At 40.9% G+C, this 18110-nt stretch overlaps 2 protein-coding genes across 2 annotated transcripts; both read left to right on the top strand.

The window, feature by feature from the left end:
- The first annotated feature begins 4472 nt into the window (after positions 1–4472).
- On the top strand, positions 4473–4829 carry LOC136837280 (uncharacterized). The gene has a single exon (XM_067102018.1). It carries the CDS (start codon positions 4473–4475, stop codon positions 4827–4829), a length of 357 nt encoding a protein of 118 aa, XP_066958119.1.
- Positions 4830–5209: 380 nt separating this feature from the next.
- On the top strand, positions 5210–9700 carry LOC136837281 (uncharacterized). Its single transcript, XM_067102019.1, has 2 exons — positions 5210–5745; positions 9658–9700. The coding sequence occupies exons 1-2, from the start codon at positions 5210–5212 to the stop codon at positions 9698–9700; spliced, it is 579 nt and encodes a 192-aa protein (XP_066958120.1).
- The last annotated feature ends 8410 nt before the right edge of the window (positions 9701–18110 follow it).

An 18110-nucleotide genomic window follows, 5' to 3' on the forward strand; every position in this document is an offset into this window, starting at 1 on the left:
GGCGTTTTTCTGATTTTATTCATAATGTTAATTTTCTCTTCGAAGTGATTACAGTGTGTGTAGGTGTGTTTTTTGTTATTAATATCACTTTCTCTTGTGTGTGTGTGTGTGTGTGTGCTTCTTTGAATTTGGGTTATCTTTATTTCATAATTATTCATACCATCTTTAGTGGAATTTTACCATCTGGTTACCAATTAAGGTTGTTCAGCGATCATGAAGTAATTGATTCCATTCTGTCTATTAAGTTGAGTGAAAAGTGCTTTGATGAGTTTTGTAATTTTTTTCTGAATATATATTCTAAGTGTAAACACAGTGATATTATTTCTAGTACTTGGTGGTCCTTCATAAAATGAAAATAAGTGTGAAAATACTCTGGTATATGTGCATATATTTTTTCCCGTTATTTTGGGTGCCTTTTTTGTGGAACCTTGGTTTTGCTGCAGCACTTGAATCATAATAAATCCAGTAATGAAATAAAATGCTGTGATTAACTCTTCCCTCGATGTCCTGAGCAGGATTCTACTTTCTATAATGGTTAATCCTGGTCTGGGTGCGTGGGTGACAGTGAGACATGTTGGAACAGACTACTGTCTCCATGGTAACAAACCAAAAAACCAAGCTTATGCTTCAGCTAAATTTAATACAGTGCTACTATTGTAAGGAACTCATGCACAGGAAGCAGATAAGCAACTAACTTTTTAATACAGCCAGGGGTGGAAAGTAGTTACAGGAGATCTGCAGTGTATATGGTATGAAGAGACAAAGTGGCAATGCAAGTGAAGTGTAAGAATGTGGTTGTGAGAGCACTTTGTGAGAGGCTGCCAAACCCTGACAGGTAAACTTGGGTTTGACAGAGAAGCTGGGAACCTTACAGAGCCTCTAGTCTTTGCAAGGGGCCAAGAGCCGCTGGGTTTACTGTCCATGTAGAGTGGGGAGGTCCATGCACTGGAGACTTTTTGGGCAGGAGCCCATTTGTTCCAGTTCTTTGGCTTTTTTTTTTGTGGTGGTAGGAGGCAGAATTTGGAGTGGCCATGAGTTTGTCTAAGCTCAGGAATTCTTATATGAGGGTGTTTAGGTCTATGGAACCTACCAATGAGACAGATGACTGCGTAGGTCCAGTGGTGAGCGATGCTGTCTGGAAAGAGGCAAGGTTCTGGAAGTGACAATGAGCAACATCACCAGTATCTAGAATTGTCCAAGGAGGTTGGCACTAAACAAGAGCATATTGACACTGGCAATGATGGAATCTCACCAGTATTTCTACTTCTTGAGGTGGAGAGGGAGGGTCTGGTGGCTGTATGATGGTAAAAGAGTGCCATTGTTGCCCATAGGCTGATGTCTGAGGGCCTTCAGTGATCCAGCAATGTTGCCAGGAGGTTGGATTTAAATGTGCTCTTGTCCACCAGGAACTTTTTGCTGGAGGCTTGGTTGGTGATGTAGAATCTGGTGGATCAGGCATCTGTTGTGGTAGCCACCTTGATTACCACGGGTACCTGTCCTGCTCATATTTTCTCAGCTGCATCTCAGATGCAGTTCCTAACCATTCTGTCAACTTGAGGTGGTATATGCAGAGGATGGGTAGGTGGGGGCATCTTGTCTTTGCACAAAGCAGCACTTTGGCACAGCATTGGCTTGTACCTCTCAGGCATTACCTTGATTCTTGTTCTGGCCCTCTCTGGCTTTGTAGATGTTGTGGGTGACATGTTGAGAGGTTTTTGAGGCCTCGAGCAACTTGCCCACCTTCCTCCATAGGCCTCTCATCGGTATTCCTTCAGCATTGGGAGGTTGGCCTATAAGTTGATCAGTATCGATGGAGCCATACATTGCCAAGTCATCCTTCTAGGGCTTCCCTTTGAAGTCATGGTCTGGCAGCATCAGGAGGGATTCAAGGTCAGGAACTTCAATAGATTGTTTTATTAAATCATCTCATCTTCCAAACTAGGTCAGCATGCAATTTTGGGGAAAAGAGAGTCTGGGATCACTTCAAGGACATAGTCTGCCTGCTTTGTCAAAGTTATGATGTTTTGGTGACAGGAATAAATGTTTGTCCTTCAGAACCAGATTGGAGGTTTAGTTGCTGGGGAGGGTGGTAGGTAGAAGTTTATGGCTTTCCTGTTCGTCTGTTCATTGTCAGACATTTTTATGTTTCCTTACCAATTGTCTTATAGTGTCAGGCACAGCCATAGTTGGTCTGTTAGCCACCAATGATTAGGAGCAAGAATTTCACTGTATCCTCTGCATAAGTAATACATTCATAAGCTCTCAAGAGAGCAAAGATAGAACTGAGATATTGTATTTAGTCTGTTAGCTGCTTTTTTAATTGATTGGCATGGCAGTATTTAGTTCATTAATCATGTAGCTTAACATGAAAGTCTTGCCATATAACATGACCTGGTGCTCTTGTTTGATAGAACAAAGATAGAGCTGAGATACCATATTTAGTCCATTACTGGCTTATCAATAGTTAGGCAGAGCTGTATTTACTCCAGGGGTTAGGAGTGAGAATCATGTTCCAAGGTCGCCAATATAAGGAAACTTACGCATGAGAACCAGATGAACAACTGACCTTTTTCAAAATGGCCTGTGGGCTGATTAGCAGTTACAGGTGATCTGTCGCTCACGTGTTTGATGGCCACATGGTGACTATGCCAGTGACATGTGGGCATGTGTCTGTGAGTGTGCTTTGTGGGAGGTTGCTGAGCCCTAGTGGATAGGCCTTGGTTCACTAGTAAAGCTGGGAAGCTTACACTGAAAAAGCCCTTTCAGATAAAACTCAGAACAGATAAATGATAGGCCACTCAACAGCGACTCAACAGTGCTTCTCTTGCGTAACCTAGATGCTATGTCATTCACTGCCCAAAGGAAAAGTCAATACAATTGGCTTACAGTTTTTACAATAACCAGTGTAATGTGAAACTCACTATGCTTCATTCTTGTTTTCTTTAGGCTAAAGTGACTGATTTAGCTTCTCATTTCCAATTATGTCAAGTCTTCCTTCATATTTCTGTATGAGGAAGTGTTTTCCCTCTGTTTTAGTGAAGACTGCTGATGACATAGTTTGTTATTTTTTGTAAGATAACTAGAAGAGGTTCTTTTTACAAATACTGAGGCATGAGTAATGTCACTCCTTAAACCAGCCATAAGGGGTGCAAGACAGCACAACTTTATGCCAGTCCCAAGCCCTGGTAAATGTTGAGGGTTGGTGGCAGGAAAGGCATCCAGCCATGAAACCTCTGCCAAAACCATGGATAGTAGCCAGGAACAGCCAAGAGAAGGCCAGGGCATACCCTGTTCATGCGACGTTGGTGAGCTTCGCCTGACCCACCCGATAAATGGCCAAGGGCTACCATGTCAAGGATGGGCGTGGTTAAAGAAGAAAGTCCAACAGCTTAGAATTGGAACTCTGAATGTTGGCACCATGACCAGACGAAGTAGGGAGGTGGCAGGTGTTATGGGGAGAAGGGAAATTGATACCTTGCGTGTGCAAGAGACAAGATGGAAGGGAAACAAGGCAAGAGATTTAAGATGCTGTATAGTGGAACTGATGAAAGGGGAAGATGTGGAGTTGGGGTTTTTCTTAGTAAGGAAATGAAGGGAAATGTAGTTGAGGTTGAAAGAAAAAGCTGTAGAATAATGAAAGTGAAAGTGTGCTGTGGGGTACACATTCTAAATGTAGTCAGTGCTTATGCACCACAAGTGGGCTGTGATGAGGAAGTTAAAAGTAGACTCTGGAGGGAGATGAATGAGATGATTACATCAATAGAAATGGAAGAAAAACTGGTGATTGGAGGTAACTGAATGGACACATTGGACGCAGTCGGGAAAACATCAGTAGGATTCATGGAGGACATGGAATGGGAGAAATGAATGAAGAAGGAGAACTTATAGTAGATTTTGCATTGTCTTTTGATTTGGCAATAAACAACGCCTTTTTTTACAAGCAAAATTATGCAACATACAGCAGTGGAGGGAGACAGACGTAAATAGATTTTCTGTTGTGTAGAAGAAACCATCTTGGGGAAGTAAAGAACTGTAAGATCATAAAGTGAGAAACTGTTAGCTCACAACATAGGTTAGTTGTGTCTGATTTTTTGATATGGCAGGTTGCACAGGGGAGAACTATGGTGCAGCCCAAGATAAAGTGGTGGAGGCTAAAAGACCAAGAGATGAGACAGAGTTTTAAAGAAAAGGTCCTGCACAGCATTAGATTACCAGGTGATGTGAACATCTGGTGGATAGAAAATAGCACAATGATACTGAGAACAGCAGAGGAGCTATTAGGGAAAACATCAGGCAGAGGACCACCTAATGATAAGGAGAGCTGGTGGTGGAACCAAGATACTCAAGATAAGGTAAAAAGGAAATGAGAAGCAAGGATAATATATGAAAGGGATGAATCTGTGGAAAATGAAATGGCTTTGAAAATTGCAATAAAAAAGCAAAAAGGGCTGTGGCAAGGGCAAAGGCAGAAGATGATCTACAATGTAGCAAAAAGAAGAGATAGAGCAACTAAAGATCTGACACACATCAAGCAGATCAAGGACCGAAATGGAAGAGTTTTGTCAAGGGAAGAATGTGTAAGAGCAAGATGGAAGGAACATTTTGAGAAGCTATTGAATGAAGAGAACCCCAGAAGAATAAAAGAAGAGGGAAACCCACGAGTAAGAGCAGTTCCAGATATCACCAGAGAAGAAGTGAAGAGAGCACTTGACAAAATGAAAAATGGAAAGGCTGTTGGACCTGATGGTATACCAGTTGAGGTGTGGAAATGCTTGGGAGGAGAAGAGGTTGATATACTCTGGGACCTCTTTTCAAAGGTCTACTGCTAAGAAAAAATGCCAGACAGCTGGAGAAATAGTACTATGGTCCCAATATAAAAGGGAAAGGGGTATATACAAGACTGCACAAATTACAGAGGGATAAAATTGATATCTCATATCATGGAGATATACGAACGAATTATAGGGAAAAAATAGAGAATGAAACAACACTAAGTGAAGAACAACTCAGGTTTATGCTGGGAACGGGTACAATAGGTGCAATTTTTGCACTAAGTTAAGCAATGGAAAAACATGCAGAAAGACAGAGAGGGCTACATCTAGTATTTATTGATCTGGAGAAGGCATATGATCAGGTACCCAGGCAAGAAGTGTGGAGATGTATGAGAGAGAAGGGTGATTCAGATAAGTATGTTAAAGTAGTCCGGGATATGCATGCAGAGGTTACCACTCAAGTAAGGAGCACTGTGGGAACAACAGAAAAGTTTAGTGTAAGAGTTGGTTTACATCAAGGTTCAACTCTCAGTCCCTACACCTTTGACCCTGTGATGGATGTTATTACATCAGATCCCAGAGAAGAAGTCCTGTGGAGTATGATGTTCGCTGATGATGTTGTTTTGGTGGACATGACTAGAGAAGGGGTGGAGATAAAACTAGAGTTATGGAAACAAGCACTTGAAGATCGAGGTTTAAGGATAAGCAGAGCTAAGACAGAATACATGTGGATGGGAGTGGAAGAAAAACAGGGTGCAGTTAAATTAGGTTTAGACGACATCAAGAGGGTTACCACTTTCAAGTACTTTGGGTCCTGTGTGATGGATGATGGTGGCTTGGGCTCAGAAACAAACCACAGGATACAGTGTGCTTGGATGAATTGGAGGAGATCATTGGGAATATTGTGTGACAAGAGGATTAGTGCAAGTGAAAAGGGAAGGTTTTATAAAAGTGTAGTTAGACCAGCGATGGAGTATGGGGCTGAGACGTGGTCAATAAAGGAGGCTCAAGAAAGGAAGTTGGAAGTGGCAGAGATGAGGATGTTGAGATGGATGTGTGGAGTCATGAGAAAGGATAGGATCAGAAACAATTATATTAGAGGGACAGCCAAAGTGGTAGAAGTGTCAAAGAAGATTCAGTAAAGAAGATTGCAGTGGTTTGGTTATGTCATGCGGAGAGAGGAGGATCATGCGTGTAGAAGGGTCATGGACATGGAGGTGGTTGGGGGGAGAAGGAGGGCAAGGCCGAGATTCAGATGGAAAGATAATGTAGCAAATGACATGCGGAAAAAGCGTTAAGAGAACAGAATACGCAAGATAGAAGATGGAAAAGGCTTACACAGAACAGCGACCCCATATAGAGATGGGTCAAGGCTGAAGACAAAGAAGAAGAAGAAGAGTAATGTCACTCCTTTAACTCAATGTGAGGCAGGAAGCTCATGACATGTTTTTCCTCTGTTTTAGTGAAGACTGCTGATGACATATTTTGTTATTTTTTTGTAATATATCTAGAAGAGATTCTTTTTACAAATGCTGGGGCATGAGTAATGTTACTCCTTTAACTAAATGAGAGGCAGGAAGCTCATGACATGCCAATTCCTGTCTAAATTCTATAACTGAATATTATCAAAATTTGTTTAATATCTCTCAGTATTTTAAAATTTGTGTTGAAATACTTATCATATGTTCCCTAGTTTACAGTTTGAATTTCACAAAGATCAGCTGTTTGTGAAACACTTCTTTCAATTTCCAGCATTATACAGAAATCCCTAGATTTTTGTCATGGAGTTTGTGGGTCATGACTTTAGTACTGTTTTTGACCATGCTAAGCCTCATGCTCGATTTTTCAAACTCAGAAGGAAGTCGTAGGACCGTTTCCCATAACTGTCATTGAATTTTAAACCAACAGATTGCAGAGAGCATTTGTTGTTGGGTATTATTGTGACTATGAGAATGTAACCTCCGGTGTTCCTCGGGGTAGTGATTTTGGTCAACTATCACTTTTATGCACATATTTGCTTTAACCTAAAAAAACAATTTGTTTGCTTAAGCAGTTGATACTATATATTATTTACAAAGTTTAACTGAAATTAGTGCATGGTGGTCATTATGAGGGACAAAGTTAACTAGCAAAGCTAAAAGTCAACATATGATTGTTGGTATGTTTCGGACACCAAGTACCCGCCCAGGTCTTTTCACCAACAATGTTTTTCTGAACAGTGTACAACTGAATTGAAAGTCTGGCTAAAATTCACTTTTAAAGAATATTTCCGGTCTATTTAATCTCCAGCTTTACAAAAATTGCCACACTGAGATAGCTGATCAAGTATTTTGAAGATCTGTCTATCCTAGGGAAATGTTTTAGTTTGCTGTTATTCCGATTTCTGCATATTGTTCCTCTTTGGTCTTCAGCAGTTTACTCGCATCTAAAATTGCTGGATAAAAATTTGACTTACGCTAGATTTGTTATTCTAGATCTTAGTATTAATCTACACCATTGTCTGACTACCTCACTGTGTAGGCTTGATAACCTTTTTCACGACTCAGATCGTCCTTTGCATTCAGATCTTGCAAAATATGTGATCCATAATGTAGTGCTACACACGCTGTTAACTCTGTCAGTTTTGCCTTGTCTTTGTGAGGTTTTATACCCAAACAGTTTTCTTGAAGTTTTTTTCCATCTGTGATCAAATTTTAGGATGATCTTCCTAGCTTTGTAGCTCAAACGAGGTGCAAGTCCATTTTTATTTAGCAATCTTGTACTGTTTTCCCCAGTGAATCTTTCCCAGCTGAAACCAGGCAGAAGCAAATCGATCGACTAAATAACCTTTAGTTTCTTTTGTACATTCTTCTTTTGATGGGCTGATTACCATAATATCGATTTTGATTTTTAGACGCAATTATACATAAGCTGATTATTTACCGGTTGCCAACTGCTTTCACTTGTTGATTTTTAGTTATCATGCTTTTCATCAAATCTTGGTCATTTTGACTTTGCAGTAACTATACGGGTGCTAGCGCTGCTTACGTGTCCTTCAGATCGATGTCACAATATGTGATAAGAAAGCTGGTGGCGGAAGTGACCTTTTGCCCCTATAATACGGTGTGATTAAAACACTAAATAAAAGATAGAAAAGAGTACAGTATATGAAATGCTTTCCAAACTTGAGCACGGAGAGTTCACTTTCGATCGCATGTAACTCATGGAAATGGTCTAGAGAAGGTTCTGTTTAAATTTATAAGTTCTCTAAACAAAGCTCTGGGTCCTCCTTTCTACTGTACGTGAGGCGACTGGGGTTGTGAGATGGGCTGTCTTTTGTCTGTCTGTCTGGTCTGCGGTTTACTGCTCCTCTATCTCCTTCCTTTTAGACGTTAACAGACATTACGTGATCCTGGTCACCTTGGGCAGTCTTAAAACATCTGGAATAAACAGCTCACGTAAAACTTCTAAGAAGTCGTAGTAGGTGCTTTTAAGCGTAATTACAATTTAATCAAACTGCACTAACCTTTGTTAATCATCATTTCTGCAAATTAAACTTGAGTGAAATTAATCTGCTCTGGGTCAGTACTTCGGGAATACTGGAGATTTTTTTCCTTTTTTTTTGACACTGCAACACAGAACGTGATGAGGGAACTACAGTACATAACAGAAGATGATGATGTCATGAATTATGCTCCGACGGTTCTGAGCAGCATTGTCTGGAGTTTGCGTTCCTGCTCTCTTACAACTTCTTACTTTCCTCTTCTCTTACTTTCTCTTCATAAGCTCTATGCCTTTCAATTTCCTGTCTCTGTAAGCTTTTAGTCTCATCTGTTTTAGTTTCTCTTCAAGAAACCTTTGTCTTTCAGCTTCTTGCTCTTTCTGAGGTCTTTCTCGCTCTGTTGCACTGCGTGGGACAGATTTAGTTTTTTTCACGCTCAAAATCATTTAATTTCTGGCCTTCCGAATTCATCTCCCTGGCCAATTTAACGATTTTTGCTAACTCGGTCGCCATAATGAAATATAGGCTACTTAACTTTCATGCAAAAAAATAAAAAAATAAATAAAATAAAGAAAACATTGCCACCACTTCCAGCTTGGTCACTTGCACCAATTTCATGTTGCAAAATGTGTGAAAGGAAGCTCCATGATGGTAGCAGGCTGATATTGGTGCAATTAAAACAGTAAGAGAGACACATGATGATTTTCACTTTGGCCGGTCATCATTCGTAGATGTGGCTGATACTAGGTGACAGGCCGTTTCCTAGAACGGCTCCTCGCTTCCAGCTAACGCTAAAATAAATTTTTCCGAACTGGAACACTGAATTCCTCTTTCTGCTTAAGAGGACTTGGAGGATGTCAGAGTTAATCTCTCTCTCTCTCTCTCTCTCTCTCTCTCTCTCTCTCTCTCTCTCTCTCTCTCTCTCTCTCTCTCTCTCTCTCTCTCTTGGCCATGATATATAGTCGTTCTCAGCTAAGCTACAGACATTCCTGGTCTACACCTGTATTAGCACACGTGGGCGTTACAGGACACTGGTCAACGTGGACAATCTGGAAATATCCCGAAGAAACTAGATTATGTAAAATCTCAAAGGAAACCGTAATTAACGTGATTCAAACACAGATGAAAACTTACAAAATTTCACTAACTTCTTAACAAACTAAAAAAAAAAAACTTCGCACTAATATTATGTAAAAAAAATTAACGTATACAATAAAAATAATTCTGTAACACTGGAGAAAATTAAGGACTTATTTATGTCTTGAAACTGCAACAGAAAAAAATATTAATCTCATAAATTATGCTTTGACATGACTCATGAGTACACTATACCTATCAAATTACATAAAAACAACTATATATGACAAGTGCATTGGTCCTGAACAAGATTTTATATCTTTTCAGATTGAATAAGGTGACATTTATCCTTCGCATTCTTCATGACTGAGTGGCCCAAGGCACTTTTATCCAAGTTGACTCAAAGGTTCGATCCCTGGTTAGGGGAGGTGCGCTCATATCATATGTCATTTCTTTGGATGAAAATTTATTCCCAGGCTACAGTGAATATGTACTCAATTTAATATTAATATATATACTTGTGACTCTATATGTATATATATATATATATATATATATATATATATATATATACATATATATATATATATATATATATATATATATATATATATATATATATATGTGTGTGTGTGTGTGTGTGTGTCTGTGTGTGTGCGTTTGTGTCTGTGTGCATGCATGTGTTTGTAAACTGAGCCACAAATTACCTTGATCATATAAGTTCTAGTAATAGTATAAAATAATAAATAAAAAGAATGAAAATGGCCTAGTATTAAAATAGCGCTTGAAGCTCTTCCAAGAATTCATTGACTTCGATATGTCCCAATTCCTGTTCTTTTTGTTGAGCGAGCTAAGTATCGTGTGGCGTGACACATCTGGGCGAAGACACCAAGCATCAGGGGCGCTCGCATTCCTTATTCGAGGAATTGAACATAAAGACCGCTGTCAGTGCCGTGCCTGCTTTCGCTGACTTTGAAAGAATCCATATTGGCAGAGACAGTTTTTCTGGGAAGATGCTGAACAACAAAGGATACCCAAGAAAATGTTGCTGTATTTTCCAGACGACACAAATCACCAACGGAAATTGATAGAGTTTTTTCTCGACCTATTTCTCGAACGAATGTTCCCAGTATTGTTCTAAGTATTAGGCCGAGTCACTTTGCAGGAAAGGGGAAACTGGTTGACCTAAAATCTCTTTTGGATACTCTTTTATTCTTTCATCTTTTTTACGCATTTTTATGTTTTCCATATCTTATACCATATCTGTGGGTTGTCAGTGCCTATATCATGTATCACTTTACATCTTCCCCTATATCCAAAAAACGAAATGGCCTTCGAACTTCGATTTAGGAAACGTAGAAAGGATAATCTTGGCATTTGATTTATTCTCTCATGTCTCCTTTACCTACAGCTACATCCATCCTTGTTAAACATGTTTTGTGTCAATGATTTTTGTAGCAATAGAAATTCTTTTTATTGTCCTCTTCACTGTTGACGATTAGACCTGAAAAGTGGGTAGGCTGTTGTCTAGGCTGCCATTTACTGATGATGTAAGTCTCAGGCTCTGTTATGGATTCTGGCTGACATGAAGGACTCTCTGGTCCTCTCACAGAGCCTCACTCTGTTTGCTTTTCCTTTAAGGAAATTTTGAAAATTGCCATGTTTCCTGTGACAACGCATCTTGCACCATTCTCGACATTACCTTATTCACTTTTGTCTCCTAGATTTTGATACCGAGTCTGATGGTTTTCTTTTCGCAAATAATTCCATTATTTTCTTATTTTCCATCGCTGCCCTGAGGGGTTTTTCTAACAACGATTCCTCGTTATTTCAAACAGCCTTGAACCAAGATGTTTTGAAGGACGGAGGGAAGTTACACCCCCAGATATCCATTTCAGCGCTTCTAAGAAATTTTCCCTCCAGAGATTTCTTCTACTTTCTTGTAGTTGAATAGAGTGAGTGAGAAAGAAAACCCACCCACTTTCTTCACATATGAACCCTGAGCTTGTACGAAATTATCTTCAGTATACAAAAGTAAACGGACCAGGAAGATCGTTATTGATCACGCAGTGAGAATCAGCTGCAAAAGGAAAGTAAAAAATGTGCCGAAGTTTCTTCGGCGCAATCGAGTTTTCTGTACAACGTATAATGCTGTATGAAACTCTCAGCCACGGCTCATGAAACTCTCAGCCGCGGCCCATAAAACTTTCAGTCACGGCCAGTTGGTGACCTGTGTTGGTACCTATAGCGGTGGCAGACCCACGATCATGTATAACTTTAACCTTAAATAAAAATAAAAACTACTGAGGCCAGAGGGCTGCAATTTGGTATGTTTGATGATTGGAGGATGGATGAGCAACATACCAATTTACAGCCCTATAGCCTCAGTAATTTTTAAGATCTGAGGGCGGACAGAAAAAGTGCGGACGGACAGACAAATAGCCATCTCAATAGTTGTCCTTTACAGAAGACTAAAAAATCGGAATGAGCAATTTAACGAACATACTGCTGTGACAAAGAGCAATAGTTTTGCTGTCCCATAATTCAAGTTCCTCGATATCTCACGACGATTTCTGCTCTCCTTATCGCTCACAGGGAAAGTCTGTGCGGCGATATCTCCTTATCGCTCACAGGGAAAGTCTGTGTGGCGATATCTCCTTATTGCTCACAGGGAAAGTCTGTGTGGCGATATCTCCTTATTGCTCACAGGGAAAGTCTGTGTGCCGATATCTCCTTATCGCTCCCAGGGAAAGTCTGTGTGGCGATATCTCCTTATTGCTCCCAGGGAAAGTCTGTGTGGCGATATCTCCTTATTGCTCCCAGGGAAAGTCTGTGTGGCGATATCTCCTTATTGCTCACAGGGTAAGTCTGTGTGCCGATATCTCCTTATCGCTCCCAGGGAAAGTCTGTGTGGCGACATCTCCTTATTGCTCACAGGGAAAGTCTGTGTGGTGATATCTCCTTATTGCTCCCAGGGAAAGTCTGTGTGGCGATATCTCCTTATTGCTCACAGGGAAAATCTGTGTGGCAATATTTCCTTATTGCTCATAGGGAAAGTCTGTGTGGCGATATCTCCTTATTGCTCCCAGGGAAAGTCTGTGTGCCGATATCTCCTTATTGCTCCCAAGGAAAGTCTGTGTGGCGACATCTCCTTATTGCTCACAGGGAAAGTCTGTGTGGCAATATCTCCTTATTGCTCCCAGGGAAAGTCTGTGTGGCGACATCTCCTTATTGCTCACAGGGAAAGTCTGTGTGCCAATATCTCCTTATCGCTCCCAGGGAAAGTCTGTGTGGTGACATCTCCTTATTGCTCACAGGGAAAGTCTGTGTGCCAATATCTCCTTATTGCTCACAGGGAAAGCCTGTGTGGTGATATCTCCTTATCGCTCACAAGGAAAGTCTGTGTGCCGATATCTCCTTATCGCTCACGGGGAAAGTCTGTGTGACAATAACTCCTTATTGCTCCCAGGGAAAGTCTGTGTGCTGTTATCTCCTTATCGCTCACAGGGAAAGTCTGTGTGGTGACATCTCCTTATTGCTCACAGGGAAAGTCTGTGTGACAATAACTCCTTATTGCTCCCAGGGAAAGTCTGTGTGGTGATATCTCCTTATCGCTCACAGGGAAAGTCTGTGTGGTGACATCTCCTTATTGCTCACAGGGAAAGTCTGTGTGGTGATATCTCCTTATTGCTCCCAGGGAAAGTCTGTTTGGTGATATCTCCTTATCGCTCACAGGGAAAGTCTGTGTGCTAATATCTCCTTATCGCTCATAGGGAAAGTCTGTGTGGCGATAACTGCTTATTGCTTACAGGGAAAGTCTGTGTGCCAATATCTCCTTATTGCTCCCAGGGAAAGTCTGTGTGGTGATATCTCCTTATCGCTCACAGGGAAAGTCTGTGTGCCAATATCTCCTTATCACTCACAGGGAAAGTTTGTGTGGCGATATCTCCTTATTGCTCACAGGGAAAGTCTGTGTGCCGATAACTCCTTATTGCTCATAGGGAAAGTCTGTGTGGCGATATCTCCTTATTGCTCCCAGGAAAAGTCTGTGTGCCGATATCTCCTTATCGCTCCCAGGGAAAGTATGTGTGCCGATATCTCCTTATTGCTCACAGGGAAAGTCTGTGTGCCAATATCTCCTTATTGCTCCCAGGGAAAGTCTGTGTGGCGATATCTCCTTCTCGCTCCCAGGGAAAGTATGTGTGCCGATATCACCTTATCGCTCCCAGGGAAAGTCTGTGTGGCGATATCTCCTTATTGCTCCTAGGGAAAGTCTGTGTGCCGATATCTCCTTATTGCTCATAGGGAAAGTCTGTGTGGCGATATCTCCTTATTGCTCCTAGGGAAAGTCTGTGTGCTGATATCTCCTTATCGCTCCCAAGGAAAGTCTGTGTGCCAATATCTCCTTATTGCTCCCAGGGAAAGTCTGTGTGGTGATATCTCCTTATCGCTCACAGGGAAAGTCTATGTGGTGATATCTCCTTATCGCTCACAGGGAAAGTCTGTGTGGCGATATCTCCTTATTGCTCATAGGGAAAGTCTGTGTGGCGATATCTCCTTATTGCTCACAGGAAAGTCTGTGTGGCGATAACTCCTTATCGCTCCCAGGGAAAGTCTGTGTGGTGATATCTCCTTATTGCTCACAGGGAAAGTCTGTGTGGTGATATCTCCTTATCGCTCACAGGGAAAGTCTGTGTGGTGATATCTCCTTATTGCTCACAGGGAAAGTCTGTGTGGTGATATCTCCTTATCGCTCACAGGGAAAGTCTGTGTGGTGATATCTCCTTATTGCTCACAGGGAAAGTCTGTGTGCCGATATCTCCTTATTGCTCATAGGGAAAGTCTGTGTGGCGATATCTCCTTATTGCTCACAGGAAAGTCTGTGTGGCGATAATCTCCTTATCGCTCCCAGGGAAAGTCTGTGTGTTGACATCTCTTTATCGCCCACAGGGAAAGTCTGTGTGGCGATATCTCCTTATCGCTCACAGGGAAAGTCTGTGTGGCGACATCTTATCGCTCCCAGGGAAAGTCTGTGTGCCGATATCTCCTTATCGCTCACAAGGGAAAGTCTGTGTGGTGATATCTCCTTATCGCTCCGAGGGAAAGTCTGTGTGGCTATATCTCCTTATTGCTCACAGGGAAAGCCTGTGTGGCGATATCTCCTTATCGCTCCCAGGGAAAGTCTGTGTGCTGATATCTCCTTATCGCTCCCAGGGAAAGTCTGTGTGGCGATATCTCCTTATCGCTCCGAGGGAAAGTCTGTGTGGCGATAACTCCTTATCACTCACAGGGAAAGTCTGTGTGGCTATATCTCCTAATTGCTCACAGGGAAAGTCTGTGTGGCGATATCTCCTTATCACTCACAGGGAAAGTCTGTATGGCTATATCTCCTAATTGCTCACAGGGAAAGCCTGTGTGGCGATATCTCCTTATCGCTCACAGGGAAAGTCTGTGTGGCGACATCTCCTTATCGCTCACAGGGAAAGTCTGTGTGGCGATAAGTCCTTATTGCTCACAGGAAAGTCTGTGTGCCGATATCTCCTTATCGCTCACAGGGAAGTCTGTGTGGCTATATCTCCTTATCGCTCCCAAGGAAAGTCTGTGTGGCGATATCTCCTTATCGCTCACAGGGAAAGTCTGTGTGGCGATAACTCCTTATTGCTCACAGGGAAAGTCTGTGTCCTGATATCTCCTTATCGCTCACAGGGAAAGTCTGTGTGGCGATAACTCCTTATTGCTCATAGGGAAAGTCTGTGTGCCGATATCTCCTTATCGCTCACAAGGGAAAGTCCTTATCGCCGAAAGTCTCCTGTGGCTATATCTCCTTGTCGCTCAGGGGAAAGTCTGTGTGGCTGATATCTCCTTGTCGCTCACAGGGAAAGTCTGTGTGCTGATATCTACTTATTGCTCACAGGGAAAGTCTGTGTGGCGATAAGTCCTTATTGCTCACAGGGAAAGTCTGTGTGCCGATATCTCCTTCTCGCTCACAGGGAAAGTCTGTGTGGCTATATCTCCTTATCGCTCACAGGGAAAGTCTGTGTGCCGATATCTCCATATCGCTCACAGGGAAAGTCTGTGTGGCGATAACTCCTTATTGCTCACAGGGAAAGTCTGTGTGCTGATATCTCCTTATTGCTCACAGGGAGTCTGTGTGGCAATATCTCCTTATCACTCACAGGGAAAGTCTGTGTGGCGACATCTTATCGCTCACAGGGAAAGTCTGTGTGGCGATATCTCCTTATTGCTCACAGGGAAAGTCTGTGTGCCGATATCTCTTTATCGTTTACTGGGGAAAGTCTGTGTGCCGATATCTCTTTATCGTTCACAGGGGAAAGTCTGTGTGCCGATATCTCTTTATCGTTCACAGGGGAAAGTCTGTGTGCCGATATCTCTTTATCGTTCACAGAGGAAAGTCTGTGTGCAGATATCTCTTTATCGTTCACAGGGGAAAGTCTGTGTGCCGATATCTCCTTACGCTCACAAGGAAAGTCTGTGTGCCGATATCGCCACACCAGTCAACTACGACCCTTGGATGTTATTTAGCTGAGCTTTTTTCTTCTAACTCCCAAGTTCTACACCGTTGGTCGTCGTTGTTAACACTCAGCTTGCTTTGCTACTTTCTTTGATTATTATATGCAACTGCAGTGTCTTTTACCATAGCAATACGGTGATTTTACCAAATACTCTTGCTATAATATCACGATGATCCATCCAAAATTTCCTAATCATGTCCGAGTTCTCCCTAACTAATCTGGTTCTCTTAATCATTCTGTGGCATTTCGTGTCAACTCTCCTAATCATGTTTCTCCCGGATCATCTTAGAGAGCTCCTTGAGGGGAAATTTTGTATCATCTTCCAGATCTTGATTTTGCTGCAGCCATGTTCCTGATAATTACAGGTTTAGGTACTGGGCTATGAAGTCGACTAACCAAAATCTCTTGGAGCTTTGTTTGGCGCTAACTTCATTGGAAGCACTTCGGCTTTTAGGGTATTCAACTCAGTAACGAGTACACCAAACACTAATCCTTCCTGACTTTTACTTAGAAAGAATTAATGTTCTTAGCATTTCTCCTTATCACAAATTGTTACCTCATGCATAAAGTCTTCAATGTCCTCTGTCATGTAAATGTTTCCTCTTCTTTTATTTCTAGATTTACAGCCTGCTCTCCTGTCAAAGATAAAAGGTTCCATGCTTTCATTTCTTAGACAGTCCTCTCCTTAAGTGCCCAGTGCTGCTGAGCTTAATACTGTAGTCCATCTAAAACCGAAACTTCAACAGATCTTTCTGCACATGATATTTTCATAAAGTTCTGCTCCTTGAAAAACCAATATATCCCTGCGTAGTGTTTAAAGAGCAAGAGGTGAACTGAGTCAGGCCCTTTGTTTTTGTTTAGTTTTGTTATAGTTCTTTGCATTTATATATATATATATATATATATATATATATATATATATATATATATATATATATATATATATATATATATATATCTTATCAAAGAGGTTTAGTATATTTCAAAGAAAAGTGAATATACCAGCACTAGGCAGTACATTATTGGAATGCCTTGTTACTCATTTTTTTATGAATTTGTCTTTTGGGCCGATTTACCAGAAAGACTTCCATAAGACAAGAACTACAAGTCCCTTAAGGCCAGGAAGGTAAATAAAACTAAACCTACTTAACAAGGGAGCGTCCATTGAAGTTCAAAGCTTAATTGATGTCTGTGCAGAGCATCTTTAAGCTTGGCTTATATATGAAAAGAATAAGTTTTTTTAAGGAACAGAGATTTATGCACACACACACTCAAATTATTCTGATGATCAAGAGCAGTGAAATTAAGGATTAGGAGAGAAGTTAGAGCAAAACAGATTCATGCTTAATGCTTAAGAGTAAAATCTCGTCGACAACGCAGGGAACTAGATCAGGACTTTAGCTACAGAAGCAACAATGCCCTCATTAAGGTCAAGGATTAAGGCTGCATGTTAGCCTGTGGGGACCTTTCAAAATACCAGAGCTGAATGTATGTGGTGAAAATCGGCGAGGATTAAGAATATGAAAACAATCTGATAACCAGTTTCATAACTGTTGACATTTCTTTATATACTTATTTTTATTAATATTCATAATATTATCATATATATATATATATATATATATATATATATATATATATATATATATATATATATATATATATATTATAATATAACAATCATAATATTAGAAAAACAACTATATAAAGAAATGTCAATAGTTACGAAATTGGTTATCAGATTGGTTATCAGACTATTTTATATATATATATATATATATATATATATATATATATATATATATATATATATGTGTGTGTGTGTGTGTGTGTGTGTGTGTGTGTGTGTGTGTGTGTAGAATCTACTGGTCACCTTTTACCAGACACATATGTAATTGTAATAGCCACAATCCCTCTTAACTTTCTCGAATTCTCTGCGCTTTTTGATATGCTTGTCACTACAAAGCCTTGGCTTTGTAGTGACAAGCATATCCAGGTACCAACCAGGTCCCATAATCAGAACAACATGACCAGGTACCATTGTCGACCTGACTATGTGGTCAGGTCGACAATGGTACCTAGTTCTGATTAGGGGACCCAGGTTCGTTTCCCGCTACCGGACGTCAGAATTTCTTCATACTTCTTGCACTTGGATCTTAAGGCTTTGCAGTGACAAGCGTATCCAAAAAAGCACGAAGAATTAGAGAAAGTTAAGAGGGCATTGTGGCTATTACAATTATATATATA

This window comes from Macrobrachium rosenbergii, chromosome 58 (genome assembly GCF_040412425.1).
Source record: "Macrobrachium rosenbergii isolate ZJJX-2024 chromosome 58, ASM4041242v1, whole genome shotgun sequence".
NCBI lineage: Eukaryota > Metazoa > Arthropoda > Malacostraca > Decapoda > Palaemonidae > Macrobrachium > Macrobrachium rosenbergii.